At 42.0% G+C, this 27957-nt stretch overlaps 1 protein-coding gene across 1 annotated transcript; it reads right to left on the bottom strand.

Moving 5' to 3' along the window:
• Positions 1–4696: 4696 nt before the first annotated feature.
• On the bottom strand, positions 4697–20178 carry RGR (retinal G protein coupled receptor). Its single transcript, XM_042863498.1, has 7 exons — positions 20100–20178; positions 17067–17223; positions 15550–15671; positions 7843–7996; positions 7236–7353; positions 5796–5909; positions 4697–4840 (listed from the first exon to the last, which is right to left on the bottom strand). Exons 1-7 carry the CDS (start codon positions 20176–20178, stop codon positions 4697–4699), a joined length of 888 nt encoding a protein of 295 aa, XP_042719432.1.
• Between the last annotated feature and the right edge of the window lie 7779 nt (positions 20179–27957).

Below are 27957 nucleotides of genomic sequence, written 5' to 3'. Positions count from 1 at the left end.
ACGACCCCTAAATCCTTTCCTGAGCCCTGTTTTTCAAAGCAAATTCTTCCATTGTGTAAATATAACTGACAGCTGTTCTTGGATCTTGAACACTTGAGCTTACCTACATTTATTTATGTTATGACCATTTACCCTGGTGACTCAGGTCATCCTGCAATTACAATCCACCTATTTCTTAGTTTACTACTTCACAGACTTTTATCTCAGCTGTAGTATGGAAAATATCAAGTCTCTCCAGCATAAAAATGTCCCTGTTCAGTGGTGCTTTCCCACAACTGTATATTAAGATCTCTCAATGGCCTACTTTATAATCTATAGACTTTGTTCTGTGCTAATCCCATAGGATGTGAAGTTTGTAGTATTTTACTAATCCTCCATTCTTCATTAGCAATATGTGAGCCTTTGCATTTTTGTCCTGGAAGCAAAGATCATGAGCTAGACTTCTTTCCTTTGTAGGCAGGTGCAGTCCATCCTAGGCTGCTTGTGCTCATTTTCTACCCTATTGGCACAATGTTATTTTTTTATGCATAAGGTATGGGTGGTGTCAGTAGGGAAATGTGAGGTTTGTGACGGTAGCAAGCAGGAAAAGTACAATCTAAACATATTCCTTTCAGTGTTAAAGTCTAAGATGGTTTTCCTTATTTCATGTGTTCCCACTGTTAGGGGAGAGCTTATGTATGGCCCTGGGGGCTATCCTCCAGGCACTGGACATAATGCATGCCAAGTGTCTCTTTGTAAGAGACTCAGTAAATCAGTTCACTGTGTTACCTCATTAAGATTTTTTTAAATCTGTTTCAAGAAAGATGAGACCTTCTCAGTGAATGGAAGCTTGCATTGCTCTCTGAGGAATATGTTTGATCCATGCATTAGAGGTGCTGTTTCAGCAAGAGATTTGGGATGTGCTGCCAGTCAACGTGTTGCTGGGTCAGAAGCTTAACTACTAAGTGTCAATTAGCTTTGAGATTCCAACTGATTTTGAATAGTGAGGGAGCTGACAGATACTGCCCTCAAAGCATTGATTTTGTGCCTTCTCTGTTTACTTGACATCATTTTTCCTTTTCCATCTGCAGTTAATAGCATCTTTGAACTTCTGCTCGTATAGGTGCTTTTCAGCCCCATGACCTCTCATCTGATGTAACACGATTCACCTGTGAAGCTACCTGTATTTTCATGATGGGTCATTCTTTCAGGGAGAGAAATGAAGAATGATGCTGTAGTATCTCCTTGCGTAGTGACAGCGTGCCCCCCATCTCAGAGCAGTTGACACAAATCATTGAACACTGTGAAGGAAAAAATCTGTTATCTTGCTATTCCCCAAACTGCAAACCAAACTCATAGAGACTTGTGCAGCAGTTAGAGCTCTCCAGCTGTTGTCTGCAGGATACGATTTTTCACTGCTAAGTGGTAAAATTCATCAAAAACTTATCGCTCTTGCTGTTAAGACCTGAAAGTTTGCTCTCTGCTTCCAAATATGCCATTTTCTCTTTTCATTTTCATAAGTAAATAAATCATTATTTCCATCATTTCAGTCTTTTCTTTAAAATAAGCTTTCCTTCTTTTGAAATAAGGAAATTCTGCAGCTCAGCACAGTGAATTCAGTTAACTCCAGCCCTCCTCTTCTGACAGATCTATAATCTGATGTCATAGTCTGGACGAAGCCTGATTTTAAAATTTTAATATCTGACTTTCACAAGAAAAAAAAATCCTGCCTATGGTAATCCAAAGATGTGTTAATATGTTTAAACTTAAAAACCATTCGAACAAAAAAACCCCAAATTCATCAAAAAACCTAGAAGCCTTGCATGTACAATCTTAACTTAACAGTCTTTCAAACTTGTATCCAATTCAGATCTCTTAAAAATGTTTAAATTCTTTTTTTTTTCTTCTAATATTATAGAAGATATTATGGCACACTAGCAAATTTCTATACAACACCAAAAATAGGATATGTGTGTTCACTACTGAGGAAATCATGATTTTATTTTATCTTGATGCAACATACCCATGCCCCAGTTCTCTCTTCAGAGAATGCCTGTAACAAAGTACATTCTGATTGTTGATTGTGTTCTCCTTCCTGTGGTAGTTCATACAGAACTTGATGATAATCTTCTGATGGATAATCTCTAACTGTGAATATGTACATGACGTCCATGTTACCAACTATATTTTGCAGTTTGCCTCTGAAATGCAAACTCTCAGTAGCACAGGCTGGGCTGTGAGCCTCCGCTCAGCCATCTCTGTGGGTGAAATGTGAACAGAAACTTTAGTGAGACACAATGGGAAGGGTAAATACTTGACTAATACTTTCTGTCACCATATCATTGGAATCCTACACTATGCTTTTAATCCCCATGACGAAGCTGCTTGAAACAAACCAGTCACTAGCAGCTGAGTGCTGAATGCGTATTTAGGCATTTGGCAGTTCTTTTTCCTCAACCTGACAAAAATAACTCACTCCCCTGCTTCACAGTAATGAATTCCAAAGAGAGATGATGGTAGGATGGTAGGCTAGGAACAGTGCAAATTCTTCCTCTGACCCAGTTTCTAAACCAGTTTGGAATGCCCTGATCGGATGTATAAGAGGTGCTAGGAAGTATACATCGGAAAGTATATAGAGCACATGAAGAATGTGTGCTGCAGAAAAACTCAACTCCCTTTTATTGAACTGTAGGGTGGCTGTAACGTGGGTAGTGCAGGAAAGCTGAGTCAGCAAGACCTTGATTTGCAGCGTTATTGAGTACACAGAAACTTCATTTGGAGTTGTGGGAGTTTAATAGGATTTGAAAATAGAACTGTAAGAGTTGCTATTTAAAGTGAAGCTTTATGTGCTGTAAGAAAACCTGAAGAAATTATGCTGTTTCTGCTAGTGGTAAGAAGGAAAAATGTTTTCTACTTCTTCTAAAGAAGTCTGTTTCTCACCAGAGCATCAAAACACTGACTCGTCGGACTCAAAGGAGCAAATTTAGCAGAAGCAGGCTGTCAGTAATAAGAAGATAGAGTGGTTCAGTAATGAATTGGACCTTGATGTGATAGGCTTCTTCAGGATAATAACTGTTTCTTATCGTCAGGATTGGGGTGACCAGAGTGCTGGAGACTACCAGGGAGGCACTGCTGTCGTGAAGGCTGTAAGAATTAATGTGTAGTCAATTGGAAGTCTGTGTGAGACTTCTTGATGTACTGTGGCTTGCTTTCAGACACTTTTCTGAAGGGAACAGCATGCTGGTTGGGGCATTTATTAGTGGTCTTCAGACAGTTCTGCTTAATTCTGATAAATTAATGTTGAGAACTAGTTTACATCTAGAAAAGGATTTTTTACCTTGGTGCTTTATTCCTGGAAGCTTGTATTTCCATCCTTTTCTTTCTCTCTTCTCTAGAGAGTTGGATTATCTATGATCCAATATATGAGCAACGTCATTTCCTTTGCTCTCTTGTAGGAGTATGCTCATCACCAGCTACGTCCTCTAAGCCAGCCCTCTCCCCTACCTCATCCATTGTATGGGGGATCCTTTTACATTTGATCACATCTGTAGCCCTTTTCTAGCTTTTCTGTTCCCTCTGTGAGTTGAAATGACCCAAACTGTGCATCTTTTCCAACAAATCTGAGCAGAGTGGCTTTCAAGTAATGTGAGGTTGTGTCTTCTTTTGTTTCCTATTCATTTCTACTGGTTTTTAGCATTCTGCTGGGATTTATCAGTATGATAAAGGCATATCAGTATGATAAAGCAGGGGCTGACAAGATTATTTCAAGACCTGCATAGGTCTCTCTCCTGAGAAAGAGATAATTACACATTCAGAGTCTGTCAGTATAGATGCATATTTAATCTTAATCTTTGTGACCGTATTTTGTCATCTGCTCGTTTAATATTACGTGTACCTGAGATACAGGTCTTAGCTGTCAACCGAGTATGTGACTATTCTGAATAATCTTGTCATAACAGTATTTACTGCTCTGTCAATCTGATCCATACCTCCCCTTAGTTTTGCTCAGTGTTTGATAAAATATGAATGTTTTGATGATGGACTGTGGGATTGTTGATTGTCCTGGTAAGCAGCAACTGCAAAATCTGATGCAGCTTAGTGTGTGACACAGCTGAATGTCACACTAATTCATCTGAATGGGAGCCAAGCTAATATTCCTTACTGGAACAAAATGTCCACTAACATGTTTTAATGGAATTAGGATGGCAGATTCATTATGGAAGTTTGGAAACTCCCATTTTGAGTGCATAGAAAATGCATTGTTCAGATGGATAAGCTATTAATACAGACATGTGGCATAATTCTGGATTCTCTAATCTTCTAGTAATTCAAGCATCACTGTATGGGCAAACTGCAGTTTGGTTTGGGGAGGCCTCACTGTGTAAATGAATACCCTACTTCAGTTAATTTGCTGAGCTTTTATGTTAGACTATCAGGAGAAAAAAAAAAAATGCTTTCCAGCATACAGTTTATTTGCAGTGACATATAAAATGAGACTGATGACAATCAAGACAGGTTTGTGGCAGCTTGTTTGACAAGCAGCTCATGATGGTTTCAACAGTAATCCATGGGGCTTTCTTTCATTGCTTGTAGTCAGTGCACAGCCTTTTCAACATGGAATCACCTTTGCATGTACATACCACAGTGTACATGTCTTCCTCTACTGCGTTGCTTTCACTGGTGTACCTGCATTAATGTGGCTTGATGTTGTAATGGGTTACTTAGTTTTGTTATCAACCTCTGCTTTCTCAATCTTCTGTCCTGTGAGGAACTGCCATATTCCTCCTCTGTAGTTCTCATTGCCCAAGGCATACACAAAGCTGTCCACGGTTGGCACCGTCTTGGCAATAATGGCAGGAATCTGTAGGGAGACACGATAGAAAAATGTGCCGATGAGCCAGTGGGCTGATTTTAGGCAGGGCTCAGTTTCCCTCTGTCAATCAAATACCTTTCCCTGACGGCAGCAGCTTGCTACTCTGGAATGATGAGAAAGATGAAAGCAATTTGTTCAGCTGAGGCCTCTTACTTAGGAAAGGACAATCTCCAGGAAAGGAAAGTTAGATCAGCATCACCCAACACTAGGATATTTCAGCAGAGCTTGAACGTGAGGTGTGGAGGGTATGCCATGGACACCTTTGTATGAGTAAGCGGGCTAGTATTGCTAACATACTTTGTGGGACGCTAAGTACCTACATACAGTAACGCTTTTACTGATCTAAAAGCGGGCTGATGAATGAATGGAAGCTGAGAGGCACGTTGTAATATCAGTGAGTCCTGGAGGCACCTCAGAACTGAGGCTCATAGGAAAAAAGAAATGTTGTAACTTCAAGAGTTTCAGCCTCTTTTAGGAGAGGAGAATGAGGGAAAATGAATGGGACAAACAGTTTCTTCAAAACTGAAAACTTTGAGGTGGTACTTCACTGTGGGCGGGACACAAAATGCTTCTCCAAACCACAGAATCTTTTGGGTTGGAAAAGACCACTGAGATCATCAACCCATCACCTCCACACCCACTACCACGAAGCAGTGCAGGCTGCGGTTCTGTACTGACTACTGAAGAAAAACACACAACAAAAAGCATAATCCTCAAATTCAGCTTGATCTAAGCACTAGTTACAATGTCTGCTGTATTGCTGTGCTAAACTATTTTGCCTTAAAAATGGTAGACGAATAGGTGGTTTCATGTAAGCAATCTACTCGTAACAGATGTTATATCAAATAGGACTGTTAGTGTTTAGGTTGGTATTTTTCCTTGGGAATGGAGGGGAGAGTGTGAAAGGAATGTGTGAGAGTTCCTCCAGGTGCCACAGACGTACCATTCGGTATTTTGGTGAAATGAACATCACGTTTTCAACTGCTGCATAGAAACACAGAAGGCAGTAGGGACCCCAGCAAATGACCAGCGTCTTCAAAGGTAAGCCAGTGTTAAACTGAAAAACAAAAGCAACACAGTCTTTGTTTTTGTCTCACAACCTCACACTGCAACAGGCAGATAGGAAAGATCCTTGAGGCCATGCCCACTAGCAGGAGAGCACTGCCCAGCAGAGTGTCGTAGCCGTCAGTGTTGGAGGCATGTGAACACAGCCCCCTTTGTGCTGAGGGCTGCCTGCACAGTGAGCCTGAAGCCCTGCACCTGATGTGGGGCTGGGGTGAACGGTCCTTCCTGGGCAGAGGAGATGAAGCACCTTGAGCTTGGCCTGTGACATCAGTGCAGTCAGTAATACTGCAAAGGGGAAGGACAATGCATGCTTCTGAAAACAGATGAAGTGATTTTTGGCAGACTTCTCGAGGGCCTTGAAGGCGGGCAAACTCTGAAAGCATCACAAATATTGATGAATAGGGAGGTGGTATTTTCACACTTAGATTACAAATTTTCAGCATTGTAATTACTTTGCTTCAACTTCATTGCTATGAAGTGGTATAGGAAAAATTACAAGCTATTGCAAAAACTCACTGGAAAGAAAAGACTTATAATAGTGAAAACCAACATTTGTTTGAGAAATATGTAGAGGGCAAACATCCGTATGCATTCCGGATTGCTACAGACCAGTCTGCCTGACTGTTTCTGCACATTGCCTTTGAGAAGTAACAGTCCTTACAAAGTGCAGGGATTGGGATGTACACACCAACAACTCATAGCACCCCAAATCTAAAAGAAAAGCTGGCAGAATCACCACGTTACATTCCCATAAACCCACCACTCCTGAGAAGTTTCATTTTTCCCAGCTCATGGAAATTTCTGAATTTCCTCAGCCGAGTGTAAATGTGGTGTGCTTAGGAAAGTTCTTCTCTCCCCTGCACCACACATCTCTGTTTCCTTGTGGTGGTGTGGTTCTGGATGACTTCCAGGGCTGTCAGCTATGAACCTGTTGCAAAACTAGAAACAATGATCCTTCCTGAGCAGATTTTCTCTGGGTGGTGCTATTAGCAGATACTGTGTGCTGTGTGTCAGTTTTGTGACTAGAACTGGAATGGTGGCGGAGGGGAATCCTTGGAGTCAACTACTCCACCTGCTTCCTCTGGGTGTTTTCCCCATTGGATTGGGGGAGATGTGGCTGTGTCCAGTCAAAAATTGAGACTGAGAATGGGGTTTCCATGCTACCCTCCTGCTCAGAGCAGCATGAAGTGATGAGATAGTTCACAAGGAGCTGAGCCAAAGCCTCTGTAGAAGAAACTGGATTTCTGAAGGCTTTCACCCTGCTGGATGCAGCCCTATTTTGGCAAGGCAGTTGCAGGGGCAGAGGAAGCTTCCTTACCTTATAGTGCCCGCTTTTCTTGAACTTCTGGTGTATGGACTGATAGGCTGTCATCATGATGAAGCCCGGGATCATGAAATTGAAAATGGACAGGGCAAAAAGGAATGTGATATAGTTTCTGGAGAGGGTGAGGAGGGAAAAAAGAGGTGGTTAATTTCTCTTTTGTGCATCTCTGTAAACTTTCTGCATTTATTAATTAATCTGTTTTTTAAAAATTGCCCAAACCACTTTTGTTAGCTTGCTTTTAGGCTTAACATTTTCTAAAGTTGTGTTGTGCTGTTGCATGTGGGATGGACAGTATTGCAGACAGTCACAGCAGGTGTTTGGTTGCTAACCCCAGGCATCCTTATTAGGACATCAGGGCTAGACTGCATAAAGAAGTACCATAAAGTGTTTCAAGTCCTAAACCCCCAAAAGATGCAGAATATGACTAATGAGCAAGGGAGTGGCAGAAATCCCAGCGCCAGCTATTCCTGTGGAGGAAGCTGGCTTTGGCCATCCCTGTGTACAGGAGGCAGCCTTGGGCTGTGCATATCTTGTCCCAGCACCACAGTGGGTAGGTGACAGCTGGGCTCTGCTCTCCCATGAGAGATGGGCTCATCCTCACCTGTCCCCTTTGCTGTAGTCCAGGGTGCAGCAGGTTCGGAGGGGCTCATAGTCATACTCCCCCCAGCCCAGCAAGGGCATCGTGGCCCAGAAAGCAGCAAACAGCCATGCAAACACCATCATGGAGATGGCCGTGCTCCACTGCAGCTTGCTCCCTGCAGGAAAAGAAGAAGGAGATCTGCATGCCTGACACAAAATCTCCTGGGCAAAGCTCTTGGGCTGTGTGGTCAGAGCTAAGAGTCCTGGCCTCCAGGCCTGAGGCAGAAACAAGCAGTTCTGTGTTCTGTAGCTTGAAGCTGACCAAAGTCCAGCGATATCTATCTTGAGTAAAAGCTGAGGGAAGTTTTTGACTTTAGGAATAACAAACAGTACTTTTTCCACATGCCTTACCCAAATGCTATATTGCTGCTCAGCTCTGTACCGTGCTTGAGATACAGCTGCTGTTAACAAGCTATATTCTTGCGTTTTGGGAATGTGTTTGAAGACTCAGGGGAGGCAAAGAGCAGAAGGCATGAGGCAACACAATAAATAGTGCTTTAAGAACTAGAGCTCTGCTGCAGGGTGTGGGTCAGCTCAGGGCTGTGACTGTGAACCTGACGCCTGATGCTTCCTTCCTGCTTGGACCTGAGGGGTGGACACGTGGCTATTCAACGTACATTGTTCTAAAAATGATAGTTATTGGCATATATATGAATATATGCACTTAACTTGACAACAGATCCTGTTCTAAAATACTGCTAGTCAAATTACTTTGCCCTTAAGATCGTTGCTTTGCCTACAACAGGAAATGAGAAGCTCAAGGTCATTATTTTTTTTCTTTCTAATTTTATAATAGAAACACTCACTTGTGCCTATCTCATCTAGTTCCATAAGGCACCACTGGAATAAGTAAATGAATGAAATAAAAGACTGGGAGCTTTATAAGGTGCAGGAAGCATTTCTTCACGGAGAAGGCAGGCAGGCTTCCCTGCTGAGCAGAACATTGTGTTAGTCACGCTGCCTGCATGTAAGGAGGCCTGGATAATTTGGTTACCAGGGCTGACGTCCACAATCATGCCTGGACTGAATTGCCCATGACGCCAGCTCTACTACTTTGCCCACTACTCCTTTCTAATCAAATCTCCCATTAGAGGGAAGTAATGATGCAATTTTCACTCAGCCTGGGAAGCAGTCTTCTCTTTTGCTCTTGACAGTGGCATCATGCCAGCAGGCCAGCAGGATTCAGGGCAACTCTGACCTTTATTGAGAAGGTGAGGGACTGGAGGTGGGACGTGAGCAGGAGGTGAGCCCTCCTACCAGGTGTACAGGGCTGACTTGTGGGTGAAGGGCCTGCCAGGATTGCCTGTAATGAAGGCTGCTGAATACCATAAGGATTGATGCCTCAGGAAGGACCACAAACTCCACAGTAGCTATTTTGGATTGTGCTGCCCTCCTTTGGTTTAAGGAAGGATAGTAGTAAGGTGTGTCAGTGAAATTCCCAATTCATAGGAATGGTGATTCTATGATTCTCATCTTTCAGTGGTTCTTGAGGGAAGAGTTTGAATGGCTTGAAGAAATTGTTTGCTGCAAATGTTCAAAAATGAGTTCTGGGAAACAAAGGGGTACATGTTGCAATTCAAATACTAAGGGAAAAATAAATCATTTTTATTAAATACTTTGTTTTAATATGGTAGGTAGCAAAAAATCCATTGATGTTTTTAGTCATTTTAGACATTCTTTGTTATAATTATTATTGATAATTAACAATGATTAATACCTGTCTTTTGCATGATTCCCACAAAGACAATGTACTTCAGCTACAAAGGCTCAAATCATTTATTTACCTCGAGTACTGTGTCCAGTTTTGGGCCCCTCACTGCAAGAAAGATATTGAGGCCCTGGAACGTGTTCAAAGGAGGGCAACAAAGCTGGTGAGGGGTCTGGAACACAGGCCATATGAGGAGAGGCTGAAGGAGCTGGGAATGTTCAGCCTGGAGAAGAGGAGGCTCAGGGGAGACCTTATTGCTCTCTATAACTTCCTGAAGGGAGGTTGTAGTGAGCTGGGGGTCGGCCTTTTCTCTCGTGTCATTAGTGATAGGACCAGGGGGAATGGTTTCAAGCTACGGCAGGGGAGATTCAGGCTGGACATGAGGAAGTATTACTTTTCAGAAAGGGTGGTCAGGCACTGGAATGGACTGCCCAGGGAGGTGGTGGAATCACCGACCTTGGGGGTGTTCAAGGAAAGACTGGATGTTGTGTTGAGGGATATGGTTTAGTGGGAGCTATTGGGAATAGGTGAACGGTTGGACTGGGTGATCTTTTAGGTCTTTTCCAACCTTGGTGATTCTATGATTCTATGATTCTATGATTCTATGATTCTATGATTATAGTTATACTGACATTAATATAGCTATAGATTACATCAATGGGGGAAAAAAAAAAGGAATACCTTGTGATTTAAGGACTAGAAATTTGAGTCAAGCATGTTAGAAATTACTGTAATTATTCTTAACCTTCCAATTCAAAGCAGCAATGTAGCATATATTATATCTGTTCAGAGCTGCATCCTTCCCAGGTATATGTTCAAGAAAGCATGTTAGTGTTGTTACTGATCCAGAGCTTCCATTTTCATTTGTGTTCTACAGCATCATCCTTCTTGTAGCTTGGCTTTAAGCAATTGTAACTTGAAATTCAATCAGGACGCAGCTTATTATACAAGCTGTCAGGTTTGCTTTGTCTTTTATACATTCTAGCATGTTTTAAAAAGGCATTACCAAGAGCAGCTGCAGTGAAACCTAGATCTAAATTTCTTTTACACCACACTCATGACAAAAGTAGCATTATTGTTTTGGGAATATAGTTTTGTAAATGGTAAGTCCTCCTGATAATCTGGAAAAAGAACCAAACAAGCAAACAAAACATCGCACAAACTAAACGTTGCTTGTTCTTTTTTCTTTGTTCATTTTTCCTATAAAGTAGTTGATAGCAATTGTTTTTCATGATATCTTGCAGCAGAAACTTTGCTCTCTTTGCTCCCCATCCTTTAATTTTGCAGACTACTATGATATGAAGATGGATGGATCACAGATCTCTGCATGTAAGAAAAAGATCTTTGCATGGATGAAATTTGCCACTTGAGCAGTGTTGGTAAAATACTGAAGGCAGCTCATGGGGGTGAGTGATCCAGGTGCATGCATGGATGTGTAGGGTGCTGCAAGTTGCACGTGCTGTCATTGTGCACAGAACAGCAGGGGAAGCTCTCGCCTGCCAGCTGCTGCTACGTCGGCTGCCAGTCCTGGTGCCAGTTGCATGTCTTTCCTCTGGCCCCAAGGGATGTTAAACAAATTGTTTCAGTTTTCTGTAGTATGCTTTGCTGGAAACTCAGGAAAAAAAGCAACATTGCTGAAAGAACAGCCCTCAATGCACATGGCCATAATGTCCTCTCAGAGGCCAAAGTTCATCAACAAGCTGAAAGCAGTTCAGTTGCTGTCATACCAAGCAGGCCATTGCTTCACCTTAAATGCCTTCTGTGGACTGGTGTAACTTAGCATAATAGCCATGTAGGTCCTAATTCAGTTAGATGTGTATATATGGAGTTCAGCGTACGCTCAAAGAAATTCTTCTTAATTAGAGCCCAGTGCTGGCAGTCTGGTCTCATTAAGCCTAATCACTCCTGTGCTCTGGCCCCTCAAAGAGAAAGAAGGAAACTTCTCCTTTTCAAACAGAGAGACGTGAACATGGGGAATTTTATAGGTCTTCTGTAAGATTACTTTGGAATAGAATGAGTTCATGATCACAAACAAAACTAAATTGTTAAAAGAGTACTAAAATTATAATGTCTGAAGCTTTTATTTTAGAAAGCACTAGATAGAGCATGGAATCTTAACACTTCTAATAATACTAGCTAGTCTTTAGTGGTGCAATTGTAAACTGTTATCTGTGGAAACGTTTATGAATTTAGATCTCTGGAAGATTTATAAATTGGCTAAATATTAAGCTGATTTTCACAGAAAGAGCAAAAAGAGCACTGTGTCTCTGACACAGTGGCTACCTTTCAACTGGATTTCAGGCTGATACTCAAAAGGAATTTGTCAAACTAAAGGTCAACAGGATTTTCTAAAGTGGAAGGGACAAAGCGTTATAATAGCTGAAATATTCCAGAACAGTCCAGCTCATCCCAGGCTTACGAATGGCACATATCAATTAAAATTGGTAAAGTTTGTCAAAGACAAATAATATCTGGAATTGTCTTGTTGAGAATGATGTATATCAGTCCGAAATAAAATAGGCTCCGGTGCAGTGGGAAAAGTAGCAGAGACTGGAGAACACAATATCCATATTTTTGTAGGGATAAGAAAACTGCACTATGTAATGGCTTCTGTTGTGCATAGAAAAAAAAAAAAAAAAGCCATAGGAAAAAAAAATTTTTTAAAAAAACAAAAAAAAGGGTTTTTTTTTCTTCCCTTTTTTTTTTTTTTTTTTTTTTTTTCCTGCAGTCTTCTATGACCATAAAGCCGTCTTAGTAATTACATCCTGCTTCAGTAAAAATGCAAGAGCTGTATAAAGACTGGTGTTTCATCTTGCAAACGGATGGAGGAGCATGACTAGATGGAGAGCGTGTGACAGGGTGGCTGCCGCAATGTGACAGGAGGTGAGGACTTGCCCCTAATCTGGCTGAGCTGACAGCTGCAATTGGAGCAAATGGTAGTTTGCTAATCTTCCCAAACTGATATCACAACCCAGATTTCTTTGTATGTTAAGGATTAGATACAAACTCTCTGCAGCCCTACTTGTTGTAATTGAATGTTGCTGTGAAATCCCCACTGATTTTGTTCTTTTCTGTTGTATTACTGAGAAAAGCACTGACAAATCACTTCAGACTTTCCTTTTCCCCCTAACTCTTAAACGCTAGTGTGAAATCATTAGGATGTTTTGATTCGTGTTATTAGCATCCACAATGGATGGAAGGTCTGTTTATTTTTCCTCCTCATCATTGTAAGCTCTCATGTTCTCATCAGTATGTTCTTCCTCAAAAAAATTGATTCGTGATAATTGAGTGTCTGCTTGAGGAATGCTGTAATAGAAGTGCTCTTGGAAACTCTTAGGACACAAAAACATGAAGAATGGTGTAAGTGAATCTGGGAAGAGTATTAGTTCCCAAGATGAAGATAAAAGGTTGATAGCATTCTGTTTTAGCCAAAGGCGCTTTGTACCTTCTGTACAGGCATGCAACCCGCGAGAGTGTCAACAGGGGTTTAATATATGGATTGAGAACACAGCATAGCCTGTAGGCTTGGTACGTCAGGCCTATGAAATATGATTTAATCATTCTCATGCTCAGCATGTGATAGATGAAACTGGGAACTGGCTTGTTTTACTGGCACAGCCAAAGAGAACGAGCCCTTAAGAACACCTGTTCTTGTTTTGCTTTTTTTGGTTCAAAATGCCCAGTAACAGCAGCTGTTTGGTCATCAGTACATAACTATTTGAGCAAAGTGAAGAAGTTTGTGCCCTTAGGGTATATCTGTCTGTGCCCTTAATGTACAATGCTCTTGGCTGGAGGAGTGCACGGCACTAAAGCATTAAAGTCAATGTTGCAGAGAGTAAAATATCTTCCCAAAGATACGCTTGTTTTTCAAGCTTGCTCTCTTATAATGTACAGATGCCACTCTTCTCGCTCCAAATGCATTTTATTGTCCAGGGGGTGTTGGTATGGATACAGCTTGCAGCCTACATTATTTGGGGCCTTTGTCTGGATGTGAAAAAATGCCATTTCTTTGCCTGAGATGAGTTCTTGACAAAAGTTTCAGAACAAAAATTTGGCAACCTTTGTGCCCTCAATCATATCACCCAGTAAGCCATGTTCACTGTGTGCTCTGGGTTTGTTTTAACACTCTGTTCTAATCATATAGAGGCTGTGCCGGAATGGCTGTATGAATGTTAAAGGTGGCATTGAAGTGCTACAACTCAGCAGTCTCTTCACTGGCCAGCTTTTAAACTTTGATTTAGGACATTTTATATGGAGTGATCTGGACATCCTGTGCTTTAGCACAAGGAAAGGAGGGCTGCCATTTTCTATTAGTGCTGACAAGAGGACACAGTGTTTTTGGGAATGGTGTGCTCATGTGGGGGTACTCCAGGCTCCTCATTTGTCTGGAAGGCACCCAGCTGCAGCAGGAGAGGGGGAAGCTGCAGGCCTGCATGGAGGCTCTCTCTCATTTCTCCCAGCTGGCAGAGCTCCCACACCACTGCTGGAGTGGCCAAATAGCAGGGGCTGGGGCGTTCCTGGCATTACAGAGTGTTAGAATTTGCTTTCAGAATAAGTTTGTGTTTAATGTCACATTTCTTTCCCTTTTCCAGATGAAAACATTGCACACCCTCTGCTTCGTCTCTGCCTTTTCTTACTGACTTCTGAAATACTGACTGACTAGAACAAAATGAGAGAGTGTAGACTAGCAGGTACCAAGCTGATGCATTTACTGTGACGGTTGGTAACTGGGGGAGGTGAGGCCCCTGGAGCAGCCACCACAAGTCTATCTTACTGGACAAAGGCGAGCATCATCCCTGAGTGCCATATGCATAAGAAAGCAAGATTTGTTGGTGCCAGTGCTCACAAGATTGCTCTGGTTTGCTTTACAGCAGACGATAATGCACATACTTGTGTTTCCTGACTTCCATGCTAAGAACAGATGCTAATTTCCCAGTTCTCCCTAACTGCAGTCATGGCTGGAGCACAGCTGGTGTGCTAGCACAAATTCAATGGTCTCTGTGGACACCGAACTGTCTCAGCACCATTATTCAGCAGAATTTTTCTCTCACAAATCCAACACCACCAATGTTTGGGAGATAGTTCAGTGACAAAAGACTGTGCCTATCTCTATAAATCCATACATCTGACATTCCTGTAAAGCCTCATTTTTCATCTAACTCAAAATGATGCTTTCATAAGTGTGCAAAAAAGGCAAATTTATTTTCCTGTGTCAGCCTCCCTGTCTAATATTAGATTTCCATAAACTCCAGCTCTGGAGTGTCAGAGATAGTTAACAACTACATTGTTAAGAAAAACAAAAAACATCCTTCACTAAGAGAAGGAAAATAACATTCCTCCTGAATGACTTGACTTTGCTTTTACCAAAATTTGCAGATTATTTATTCTTTGCTTGGCGACAAATGCAGTGCATTTCAGCCTTTGTAAGAGGGTCTGGAATGCAGCACAAACCCAGAAGAAGCTCATGCCCCATAGTTCCTGTGCACTGTGCAATTGGGTTGCTGTGCTGTTTGCCCCATCGTGCCTTTGCTGTGGGCTCTGTGCCAGTTGCTGTTTGTTCAGAGCCAGCTCTGTAGCTACACTGACTTTCTGTAATTAGTAAACTCTGCATGGGCATGAAGCTCTGTTTGGTACAAAACAGGGTGTTGGATGGAAGCCCAAGGTGCATAGATTTCTCTCTGAGGTGCTGGATTTTGTTTGGGACCCTGATGGTTAGTTACGGAGGAAGTGAAAGCATGACAAGAGAGTTGGTATTTAGATGTGATCTGGAAGAGCGAAATGTTCCTGAAAGTGGTTGGTTAGTGGTTGGTTAGTGGAAAGGTGTCCCTTGGAGACAGAATTCCTTTATACATAAAAGATACACAGAAGAATAAGTATGTGCCTGCTTGGCTTCTCTGAAATCTAAACAAGCTGGTTTTTAACATGATACAGGTAAAACTGATAGGTAAGTTAGAGCCTTACTTGTACAGTAGTGATGATACCGATCCCAGGCAACTGCTGCGCTGGAGCTAATGCTGGCTAGTGCTGTCAAGAAACCTTGGAATCCATGAATCTGACAGCCCTCAGAGCCATAGGGCCAGTACCTGTCAACAAACAACCAGGGTGTTAAGAAAATTATTGGAACAAGTGAAGACATGTTTAGAAGTTGCATTGTTGGAGGGGAGAAGGTGATCTCCTCCCATTTTCAAGTCTGAGAAATGCCGTGGAGGAGTTGACTGTGGTCTCTTGTAGGTGTTTATCTGTATTTGCCCTTCTGTGGTGTCTGGTGTACTACAGCAGTTATTTTTACCCTGAATATAGAGAAGAAAATATAACCGTGCATTTACGTGTTGTAAAGGTATTTGTTTTAGTTTGAAATTTACATTTCATCCAGTTATCCATAAGTGCAACATTTTGCACTCAGTGGGCATAGAAACTGGTCAGCTTGTGAAGGTCAACTCTCTGTTCAACGCAGAGCAGAAGCTCACAGTAACTATAAACACTCCAGTTAGGCTGAGGCTTCCAAACATTTTTTGCAGACAGAATAAGAAGAAACATGAAATGGTCTCATGTAAATGTCACCTTCTGGCATGAGTGTCCTGATCATTCATGGCTTTTTTTTCTTTCTGCTTTCATCTAACCTGACTCTTAGGCTTATAGAGATGCCTGTGAGGTAGAAATCTTCAGAAATCTCTTTTCTCACATAATTTGTACACCAGTGTAATTCGGCAGAAGGCTCCTGCAAGTCCTTTTGGAAAGAGACAGCCAAGCTCTTCAGAGACTAGGAAACTTCTGCAAGGATTAAAACCAAGCACATTTAGATATATTAACCTTAGCTTTTCAGTTTCAGTTCAGAAAAGGCATCTCTATTGACTTTGGTGCCACTTAATTGTCCCAGACAAGAATAATCTATACACAAGGCAAAGCAGCTCCTTGCTAGAGCTCATTGTTGACTTGTTAATTTGAAAAAATATTTTTATTTCCACTAGAAGGAAATCAGATTGTCACACTCCAGCTTGAAATGCTTTTGTGTTCTCTACTACTTCCACAGTTTAAAAATACACTTGTTAAGTGGAATTATTAATCAGCTGCTTTATGGGGTCTATTCTTTTGTTAGTAAGGTGCGCTTATGATTTGTTGGTTGGAATTATTGACAAAAATGCTTGATATAGTTTCTGTCGTGACTGAATGATTGACATGAGAATGTGGAAAATCAAATTTCATAACTGATTTGAGCTCCCTGCAAACTGTTCTGTATTGTCATTTTCCACAGATTTCCAGAAGAAGAAATTTAGTCAAAAAGTTCATTATAAACAGTGGAAAGACTTGCAGATAAATTTGATGTCCGTCTGGATGTTCAGTCAAATGTAAGACTATTTCACTGTTCAGTTAGTTTCTGTTATAACTACCAGTAAAGTTCTCTGGTTAAATGGTTTCTTTAACGAGGCTGTGGTAAAGTCTGCTTTTTTACTTGCCTGGTATAAGTAGGGAGCACATACCTGAGGAAGCTGGAAAAGGCAGCAATGAATGCATTGATGCATATCCCGCAGTCAGCCAGTGCGATGCTGAGAACCAGCAGGTTGCTGGGTGTTCGGAGTTCTTTGATTTTTCGGAATGAAATAATCGTCAAGCCATTCAGACAGAAACCAAGCAGGGCTGAAAATCAGAACAGTTTGATGTGACTCAACTGGAAATGGAAAATGTCTATGAGGACAGTAAATATATCCAAAGGGCTTGCAATTTGCTTGCAAGTTATGGACGTTCAGTCACAGGTGACAGCTGAAGCTACTGCTTCAACCCTCATTGGAGATGTGTCTGCTCATGCGGAGAAGAAATGCTTCAATTTTATTTGCAATTCTATGCTTTGCTTTAATGGAGAAACCTGATTGCCAGGCTCCATCCAGCAATACATGGGTCAGAGGGAGGGAGCAGCAGAGGAGGCAGCTGCACAGGGACCCTCAGCCAGCACACACTGCTGGCACACGCATCTCCAGACCTGGCTGTGGCAGGGAAATGGGTCATGTTTAATGTAGATTGTTACACGCTTTTGTGTTTCAGCACAGAAGTCCCTTGTCAGCCTTTGGGATTCTGCCTAGGGTTAACCTAGAGGGTGCTTGAATCACACCAGCTCAATCTTATTACTGCCCTTCATCAACAGACTATACATGGAAAGGAATAATCTTATTATAAAAAGCAGTCACTGACAGATTTAAAAAAATAAGTTAATGTTTGTTGTCAGAGAGGAGCTCTTAAGAAACCCCAGCTACTCACTTGGCTGTGCTGCCCTGAACACCATCCTTCACCGCTTTAAACTCAAACTTTGTCCTTTGATGTCCTTTTCAAGATGGCCTGAATTATTTTAGCTCTGATGAGTCTCTGACTCAACATCTCTTCTCTAAGGCTCAGTTAGACGAGAGGCAGTATGTCTTTTTAATTTGTGTTCTTCTTGGAAGGAGAAATAATGTAGCACAGAAAAAAATCCATATCCCTTAATTCTCTAAAGTAGCGTTATTACTTGTGCTCATTGTCTTAATTCTGCAGTTACATAAGATGGATAATTTTGTGTAGTCAGAAATCCTGCTCCTACTTTAATTACATTAATGGCTGATGGCATAACCATAGTAACAGCTGATGAGAGTCTTTCATTACACAACAGATAACACAATATTTCCAGGAGAAATATTTGGAGCCATGTGAGGTTTTATTTCTTCCCTGCCAGCTTACCTCCCACCTGCAGGGTAGCGCTGCTGCCAACCCTCCCAAGTGTGCTCAAGCCTTTATGGGAGGTTTTTTGGGATCACATTTACAGTAGTGCTGAAGAGCTATTACTATATCAGCTTTGTTTTTTCCCCTCTTTCTATGGACGTTTTAGGCTTCACCTCATGCTGCTTTCTTAAAGGCCAGCATCACATACCTTTGAGTTTTTATTCTTAAAGCAGATGATCTGTCCAATTAGTAAAAGTGAATGCAAAGTTTTCCTGTTTCTCAGCACTATTTGCCCATTTTGCAAATGGCACATACAAGCTGCAGCAAAAAAATCTTCATCACTTTTCTCTCAGAGTCTCTGGGAAGGTAAATTCATGTTTAATTATTCAGTCTTCATAGTCAGATGGCAAAGATAAAGTGTTACTGTGAACCCACTGGGCATGTTCACCCTAAAACCCTGTAGAAAATATTAAGCAGTCATATGGCCATTTGTCTTTAGTGAAACGTAAATGTGCCAGACTGTTCCTAGCTGTAAGTGCAGGTTGCCAGTGAGTATTGTGCTTGGGCTTGAGCAACTGCAGGTCCCTGTCCTGTGGGTGCCAGGTGGGGGCTGGCAGGGCTGCTGGGACCAGACCCTAACAAGAGCCTGTCTGTCAGCCTGTGCCAGCACACATCAGCATCCTTGTTCTCCTGTTGCTTCTCATTCCTCAGGAATGAAGGGCAAATTTATGCATGGAACTATCAGGCCCTGATTGCTGTTGGCCGGGTATGGCTGTTAATTCTGTGTTTAATCAGCAACTGACTCCTGGGTCAGTAGCAGAAGCTTTTTCTTCTCTCTTTTTCCAAGGAAGAATTTCTGGCACAGCTCTTCCAGCTTTCCTTTGCAGGCAGATGTGATGCTGCATTCCGGCTGAGCTTGCCTGCAAATAGAAGGTGAGCATCCTTCCCTCTGCCATGCTGCACGTGCATTGAGTGTGCTGATGACCATTTCTCCCATTCTGTTCATCTGTATGTCTTCTCCTCTGTTGCTTGACCCCAGGATCCCTGTATTCCTGGCTGGGCAGCAAAATGCAGGAGTGGGGCCCAGGCCCTGACTGGATTCAGCTACGAACAGAGGCCAGTGACTCACTCTGATGTGTTCCCAGCTGCCATACTGTCCTTCTCTGTCTGCCAGGTACATGCAAACTGACAGTTCTGTTTATCTCTTATCTAGGTGGAACATCTTAAGAAAAGCCCATACTGGCTTCGTTAAATGAGTATAGTCCCTCCTACTTCAGATTTTACTTCTTAATGCCATGAAAGTTTTTGAACCTCGTGCTCATTCATTTCTGTTTGTTACTTTTACCCAGCAACCATTAATTTCCATGACACTAGTGCAATTTGGATATACGCAGCAGTTTACAGGCTATTTTGGATTTATCATTTTTGATTATAAAATAGCTATCACAAATATAGCCAACAAAACAAGCAGCCTGATTTTATTGAGGGATCATCAGTCATTTCAACATCCTTCCCCTGAGGAAGATGAAATTGCCTTTAAAAGTCAACAGCATATTCTCTCATCCCAAATTCTTGATAAGAAATCTAAGTGGAAAGTACTTCCCTACCACAGTAAGGCTGTGCATGCAGAGCAGATCTTCACTGCAAACAACTGGCAGCCCACCAGAAGCACTGATAACGCACAGCAAAAAAACACAGTAACCAGCACAGGTCTGGGCCAGTGCATTGCAAGTGCTGCTATTTGCTTCAGTTCCCATCCACCACTCCAGGAATAACGGAGGCAAAAATCTTAATTATTTGTTGCTGAGTTCCCAAACTGAGCTTACCTTCTACCAGTAGGGCTGTTCCGATGGCAAACACCTCTATTTCAGTGAAGCCTTCAGGGAGAGGATGTGAAGTGACCATTCTTGTGATAAAAATGCCAACAGATTTAACCTCTGCCCTCTGCTATGTCTGTGGGGCTGCCTTTTCCCTGCGTCCCCTTTCATCCACCAGCCCAAGGCTTCTTAAAGGAGTAGTCCACGTGCAGACACATGCTCATTATTATATAAAAGCTTTGGGGTTTTTACTCCCACCACTACAATCCCTGCAAGAATGTCGTTAACGATGGGACTAGCATCAACCCGCACCCCTCCTTCTCCTGCAAATCGTATTTCAGACGCCAGCAAAATGAAAGCATTCATTGCAATTACAACAAGTTCATTGTAGAGACAAGATTAAGAACCCTGTCCAGTTAATTCTGCAACACTGAAAAAGAATTAAAGGTTGTGGAACGAAAGAAACATGTAATATATAATTGGAAAGTGACCTGAAAAACAAAGGGGCACTCATTGAGTTGGTAATTAGGGAAAAAGTAGGAACTGAGAAATTTTTCAACATATAGATCATCTTCTCACACCTTTTTTAGAAAATGGGCAGTCTGTTTTTCTGGCAGTGACTGTTATGCACATTAACACCTCTCCCTTTAGTAAATGAGGCTTACATTAAGGTGCAAACTGGCACAGTTTGAATAAAGGAAAACGTGCTAATTATTGCACTGAGGTCCCAGGCATACAAAGATGTATATAGGTTGTCCAGTGGTGAATGCTCAAAGAAATGACCTTATTTTGCTTTCTGAGATATTTGAGGCTTGGGGTCCTGATGTAGTCAGGCTTTGGACTATGTGCATCGTGCTCTTTGACCAGATTCTTATCTGCGAGCCCTTAGGAGCAAATCACACAGTTTTTCTGAGATGAGTGCAAGTCTTTACCACGTACCAGCAGGGTCAACTATTTTCCTTCTGTTTCTTTTACTACCAATTAAGTAATCCTGGGAATTTTCTTGGATATGGGAGAATGGAAGCCAACAATTTTCAGAGTCTGAGTGACTAGAAAATTTTTCCTATACAACTGTTGAGTTGTTTTCAGTGCCTGTTCATTAAAAGTGAACAACTGGTCCATAGTTCTCCATTTTTAATCTACATTTAGAGCAGCAATAACTACAATCACTATTAAATGAGGCGTTTTCTTTTTAAGGGCACTTTACTCCATCTTTCTAGGTTCACTTGCTTAATTTTTCTTCACTCTTTCCTGGCTCAGAATATCTGTTTCTTTTCTACCTACTCACCCTCCCCTCGATTAACAAGGTGTCACTACCATGGTAGTTTCCATTTTGATGCATAACATTCTTTATCTGCATAATCCCTCTCTGAAATGGGAGCAAAAAGGGATCTGAACCACAAGGGACATTGACTTACCTCAGCTTCTGTCCTGCACTGTGCTGACCTGGCTTCTGGTTGACTGAGACTCCAGGCAGAGAGATTCTGACCCAGGTCTGGCTAGGGCTTATATATGACTCTTCCGGCTACACTGTGGAGGTGCATTCACAGTCACAGGTCTTGGTTGAAGCCTGTGGTAAAATGATGTTTTACAGTTTTCCTGAAACCCATGCTTACATACAAGTGGTGATGTGCAGGCGTAATAATCAGAGCTTCAAGACTTATGAAAACATTTGGCTGTGTTTTGTGACTTCACTGTTTTTGATGTTGATAATTGCCTTGTTGGATATGCTCTTGGATTTTCAAGTAGGATTCAGGAGGGCAAGGTATTTGTCAAACTAGTTGATTTAAACAGAACAAAATTGTGTTTCACCACATAAATCCAATGTTATGTTTATCTTTCATTCATCTAGGTGTCTTGTTGGAAGATAACTTCACCTTCTAGCATGGCAAATGACTGATCAAGGCCTGTTAACAGTCATCCATTGTACATTCTTGCAAAAAATTAGTGCTAGATTTTGTGAATGTGCTGTAAATCTTCTTCCTGTGATGGTTTTGAAGATAGATGGCTCATTGTAATGCTTGTCAGCATAAAGCTGTGCAGCTCTTCCAGAATAGGGATGAAAGACATGGGTATTCTGTGAATTGCCTTCATGAGGGCTGTCAGTTACCTCACCTTCATTGCCAAGTAAACCTCCCAAGTGTATTATACCTCTAGTATTTTTTGTGCTGTGTACTGAAGTCTGTGATACAGACTTTGCTCATTCCGAACATTTTTTTTTCCAGCAAAGTGGGTTACTGCCTCAACCCATTTTGCAATTAGCAGATCTTTATTAGAGTGAATACTGGGAAACTATCAGCTGCTTTTCTTCAAGTATCTTAAATATTTTCTACATCTAAACCTTGCTATTTTCATCAGTGCTTAGTCAAATAATGCCAGTCACTCACTGGCAAACTTTCCAGTTGTGGCTGGCTCAGCATCTGATTCAAGTGCAGTTGGTATCAAAAGAAACTGTATGGATCAGGCTCTCAATAGGTATTTTGATGCTAAGTTAATCTCACTTTCTAATAATTCACTAGGATAGGATAGGATGTTATATGGTCCAATATGACTGCTAAGCTCAATTAGTTCAAGGAAAGAGGAGAGATAAATGGGGAATTAATTAAAGATTTTGATAGAATCAAACAAAGCTGTATTAATCATCTTTCCCTCTTTTTTATGTAAGATGAAGCCTCATATCATTATCCCTGTAAAGTCAGTGAAAACATGCAAAGGATTCCAGGTTTATTAAAGGCATTTATTTGCTTCTTAAACTATGAAGTTGTTTAGCAATCCTTTTCTACTTTATGAACTCTTTCAATACCTACTTGCTGTTTCAAAAGTCAGGGGAGAAGATATTTCACTCAATCTGAGGTTATCTTACAACCTCACATTTTGAATCCCCGGCAATCTCCTTGCTCCATCAATAAAACATCCATTTCATTTCACCCTCTCATTTAAGAGTAGTTCACTGGCTGCTAACCTTTTTGCTAGGAACACACAGAAAAAAGATCTGATATGTACTTGCCAGATGTTTCCATGGATATCATAAAACTCCGTGGATTTGATGGGAGCATATTAATCTTTGTAAAGTATGCGTTGGTACAAGCATAACAAAAAAAGGTGCAGAGCAGAGATAATGCAGCACTCACATATTAAATTTTCTCTGAGTAATCAATGCAGATTACTGACATACTTTTTTATATTCACAGCAAGAACTTCACTGAATTAATGCATAATTATTCCTTTGCCTTCCTAATCCTTTCTTCTGATTCAAGTTTAGCCACATGCTAAACTTGAGTTTTTATATTAAAAAACACCTTTAGATGAAAAACTGCGGTGTTCTGGCAGAAGCAGGCCAGGAGTATCACCCCACAGGACTCCAACTCAACATCACAGAAGTGTGTGGGAACTTGTTCTCATTGGAAATATTCCTCATCGAGGGAAGGGCACCAAAAAACACATGGTCTGGAGGCCTCCAGTTGAAGTTGAGGGCATTTGTTTTGGTCAGGAAGCAGTGAATGGGAAAATGACCTAGACTGTGAATGGGCCACAGGAGAAACAGTACAGGGGATCAGCCCACAGGACAGCCCCTTAGACACGCCTGCTGCAACATAGCAATCTTCTTCCTTGATGCAGCCCAGCAATTGGACATGCTCTGCAACTCTATTTCCCTGCAGTGCTGTCTGGAGAAATGGTGGTGAAAGCCAATAGCCAAGGAGGTTGTGGGGGAACAGGAGCCAGTGGCCATGCTCACTGGGGATGGGCACCATTGCTGTGGCCTGGTCTCTGCACCGTGCTGCTACCTGGAGCCAGGCTATGACTGGAGCCTGCTGCCCTGCATATCACTGCAAGGCAGCTGTTAGAGGAATGGCAATCACTGTAGAGCTGGGAAGCATCACCTTTCTTTCCAGTTGTTTGTATTGTCCCGCTTGAGACAGGTAGCTTAATTCATAGTGAACTGAATACATATTTGATGAATGTATGTATAGTCATGTGGACTAGAAAATTAATAATATTACTAGAATATTAATCATTATCTTTGTCACTATCATTTTCAATATGTTTATTAATCATTGGATACAGCAATCATGATTGCTATAAAACGTGTGTAATTGTTGCCTTGTCCCCTTTATCCATCTTTCAAAATGCATTTTAGACATCGATAAATAATGCTTTGCTTCAGGCTGGCACACCGATTGCAGGGTCATTGAAATAGATTCAAAAATTAATGAAATATGCTATCACTCCCTACTGAATGGTGGTATGCTTCAGAATTTTAGATGAGAAAGCAGTTCTGCAGAGTATAGGATCTACCTAATACTATTTGTTTAGCTTGCCCTGCAGAGCTCAGGCCTTCTTGCAGGACGTAGAATAATAACTCTTTCAGGAATTATAGTTCAAAGACCAGTGCCCAGTTCTCAGAAGGAATTCTGCTTTCAGAAGGGGCTTTAATTGTATTAAGAGAGGATTTGTGCACCAGCTCTCCTTCTGTTTACTATTGGTTGTGTCAACAAAAGACATATCTGTCTGGACTGCTCCTCACTGAGTTTATGCCTCTGACCAGGTATGGCAGTGTGGCCATTTGTGACAAAGCCACTTCATTTTTCCTGTCACAGTAACTTTGTATATCTCGCTTGTCTTAATCTTCTACCCCTATGACTCTGTAGGAATGTCTCCAGATATTCTGCTGATAATTCCCTCATAAATTAAAACTGAATTCTGCGTAGCTTTCCCTTGACTTCTGTATGGGACATGTATCTACACCATGGGATTAATCATTACTTGGTCTGCTGTTACCAGAGGGAATCACCTGTCTTAGGGCAGGACATAATGTGCTCTGGAGACATTTCTTCCTCTTCTGAGACTGTTGAGGGAGCCCAGGCGCTAGCTTGGATTAGTGCCTACCTTGCAGCGTATATATTAAGGAGAATCATTTCTACCAGATCACAAAAATGTTGGGACTTTCTGTTTCTTATGAAGTGTGAGGTTCAGCCATTGCCAGCTCCTGCCTTCTTCAGGTCTGTTTTTTTTCTTCTGAAAGGCTCCTATAGAAACCTAACTGAATATGCATTATTTACAGTGGAGGTATCAAGACCTTTTGTGTTATCCAAGAGCACTTTTTAGTGTACCTTAGAGACAATCAATAGAAATACTTATAAATCACACCTGTTACCCTCTCCTTTTTCTGTAAAACAAATATTAAAGAAAAAACAACACATTTTTTTTCATTTTCTGTTATTCAGTTCTTCAAGGTCAATGTAATAAGCAATTTCTCAAAGCTCTTGCCTTTTATAATACGGTGCGATGAGACCTGTAAAAACTCCATTGCTATCTCACAGAACTGAATTAATCATGATGAAGACAAAATCTTTGCAGGATCAGTTGTGCTCTTCTTCTCATCTCTAATGTGAAAACATTGCTGAATTATTATTATTTTTAGCTAGTGCAAAAAGGGAGGAATTTTCAAAATGTGTCATTTATGAATGATAGTTCCAGCCCTCTTATTTAGATTTTCTTTACTGTTGATAATGGTATTTTTTTTCAGAAAAACACAATTTCTGAATAGCATTTTGGTACACAGTGTCCCTCCATGAAGTGGAAGCGTTGACTGTGAAACTGCTTTTCATAGAGAAAAAAATAAGAACCATACATGATTACATGGATGTTTTACAGGTAATCTATCAAGCTGGAGCAAGAGAAAAAGGGAACAAATTATTTTTCTTTATGCCTCCAGCATAAGCAATAACCTGCCAAAGACTTCTATATTTGTTTTAGTGCTTTAAGTAATGGCAATTTTAATACTTTAATGGATGTGTTTACTTAGCATTGTAGAATTGCCTGGAATCACTGAGGTTAAAATACAGGCACTGAGGAGTAAACAATCAAGATGGCAATGAAGGATGATTTGTAGGGAGCCTACAAACAGGACGGGAGTCAACTCTTTACAAGGGTACATAATGGCAGGACAAGGGGAAATGGTTTTAAGTTGAGTGAGGGAAGATTTAGGTTGGATGTCAGGGGGAAGTTCTTTGCTATGAGAGTGGTCAGGTGCTGGAAATGCTGCTCAGAAAGGCTGTGGATGTCCCATTCCTGGAGGTGTTCAAGGCCAGGTTGGATGGGGCCCTGGGCAGCCTGGTCTAGTATTAGATATGGAGGTTGGTGGCCCTGCATGTGGCAGGGGGGTTGGAGATTCATGATCTTTGAGGTCCCTTCCAACCCAAGCCATTCTATTATTCTGTGTATCATTTCTTGCAGGCTGCCACACTTAGTGCTACTTCCTGCTGCTGCCCTTGGAGCATCAGTCTTCCACATGTCTCTTCTGGCCTGTGTGGGAATGTAGGGCCACATTTGCCCAAGCAAAGATCCTTGAGAGTAAACTGATTTCTTCTGAAGATGAGTATGCATAGATTTAATGTTTCTGCCTCTGTGGGCAGTATCAGGTGAGAAAGTCAAAACTTAGAGGAAGCTCCCGATCAGTTTAGGCATCTTCCATCTTCTCACCTTTCTTTCTTACCCTTCCTTTGATAAGCCATCAAAATTGGGCCAATTATGTATATTGAAGGGCTGAACAAATGAAGGATGGATTATAACACAAATCAGAAGAACTGAAGCATGGCACATTCCCTTCTGGGATGGTCTCTCCCTTTGTGGGTCAGCAGGACAGCTGTGGCTATGAGGGGCTACCTGAGGCATGCACTGATTTTTTACTGTTACCACTGAAGGCTGCACCTCTCACACAGAATCACAGAATCACAGAATCACCCGGGTTGGAAGGGACCCCAAGGATCATGTAGTTCCAACCCCCCTGCCTGGCAGGGCCACCAAACATACACATTCAGATCAGGTTGCCCAGGACCCCGTCCAACCTGGCCTTAAACACGTCCAAGGACGGGGCATCCACAACCTCCCTGGGCAGCCCGTTCCAGGGCCTAACCACTCTCCTAGTAAAGAACTTCCCCCTAACATCCAACCTAAATCTTCCCTCCTTCAACTTAAAACCATTTCCCCTAGTCCTGCTGTTATCAGCCCTTTTGAAGAGTTTACTCCCCTCCTGGGTGTAGGTTCCCTTCAGGTATTGATAGGCTGCAATGAGGTCACCCCGCAGCCTTCTCTTCTCCAGGCTGAACAAGCCCAACTCCCTCAGTCTGTCCTGATAGGGGAGGTGCTCCAGCCCCCTGATCATCTTAGTCGCCCTCCTCTGGACCCTTTCCAAAATCTCGATGTCTTTCTTGTACTGAGGGCTCCACACCTGGACACAGTATTCCAGATGGGGCCTCACAAGAGCCGAGTAGAGAGGGACAATCACCTCCCTGTCCCTGCTGACCACCCCTCTCCTGATGGAGCCCAGGATCCCATTTGCCTTTCGAGCTGCCAGAGCGCACTGCTGGCTCATGTTCAGTCTCTCGTCCATCAGGACCCCCAGGTCCTTCTCTGCCGAGCTGCTCTCAAGGACCACTCCTCCCAGCCTGTACAGGTGCCTGGGGTTCTTCCGGCCCAAATGCAAAACCTTGCACTTTGCCGTGTTGAACCTCATCAGGTTCACCCGAGCCCAGCCCTCCAGCCTGTCGAGGTCCCTCTGAATGGCATCCCTTCCTTCCACCGTATCAACCGCACCACTCAGCTTGGTGTCGTCAGCAAACTTGCTGAGGGTGCACTCAATTCCCTCATCGATGTCATTAATAAAGATGTTAAAGAGCACCGGTCCCAAGACAGGCCCTTGGGGGACACCACTTGTTACCGGCCTCCACCTGGACATAGAGCCATTGACCACCACCCTCTGTCTGCGGCCTTTCAACCAATTGCTTATCCATCGGGTCGTCCACCCATCAAATCCACTTCCCTCCAATTTGGAGATGAGGGGGACCATGTCAAAGGCCTTGCTCAG

Source organism: Lagopus leucura, unplaced genomic scaffold (genome assembly GCF_019238085.1).
Source record: "Lagopus leucura isolate 7727_CA_CO unplaced genomic scaffold, USGS_WTPT01 Super-Scaffold_739, whole genome shotgun sequence".
Classification (NCBI taxonomy): Eukaryota; Metazoa; Chordata; class Aves; order Galliformes; family Phasianidae; genus Lagopus; species Lagopus leucura.
Note: the sequence above shows the minus strand (reverse complement) of the source record. Positions and strands in the feature narration are given on the sequence as shown.

Bases quoted from the DNA above. Each gene is read 5' to 3' on its own strand.
- RGR (XM_042863498.1), bottom strand. From the start codon at position 20,178: ATGGTCACTTCACATCCTCTCCCTGAAGGCTTCACTGAAATAGAGGTG. The intron at 15,672-17,066 runs GTATGTGCTCCC...GTTTGTTGACAG, and splicing joins GCCTTTTCCAGCTTCCTCAG to GTACTGGCCCTATGGCTCTG. The intron at 5,910-7,235 runs GTAAGGAAGCTT...TTTGTTTTTCAG, and splicing joins AGAAAAGCGGGCACTATAAG to TTTAACACTGGCTTACCTTT.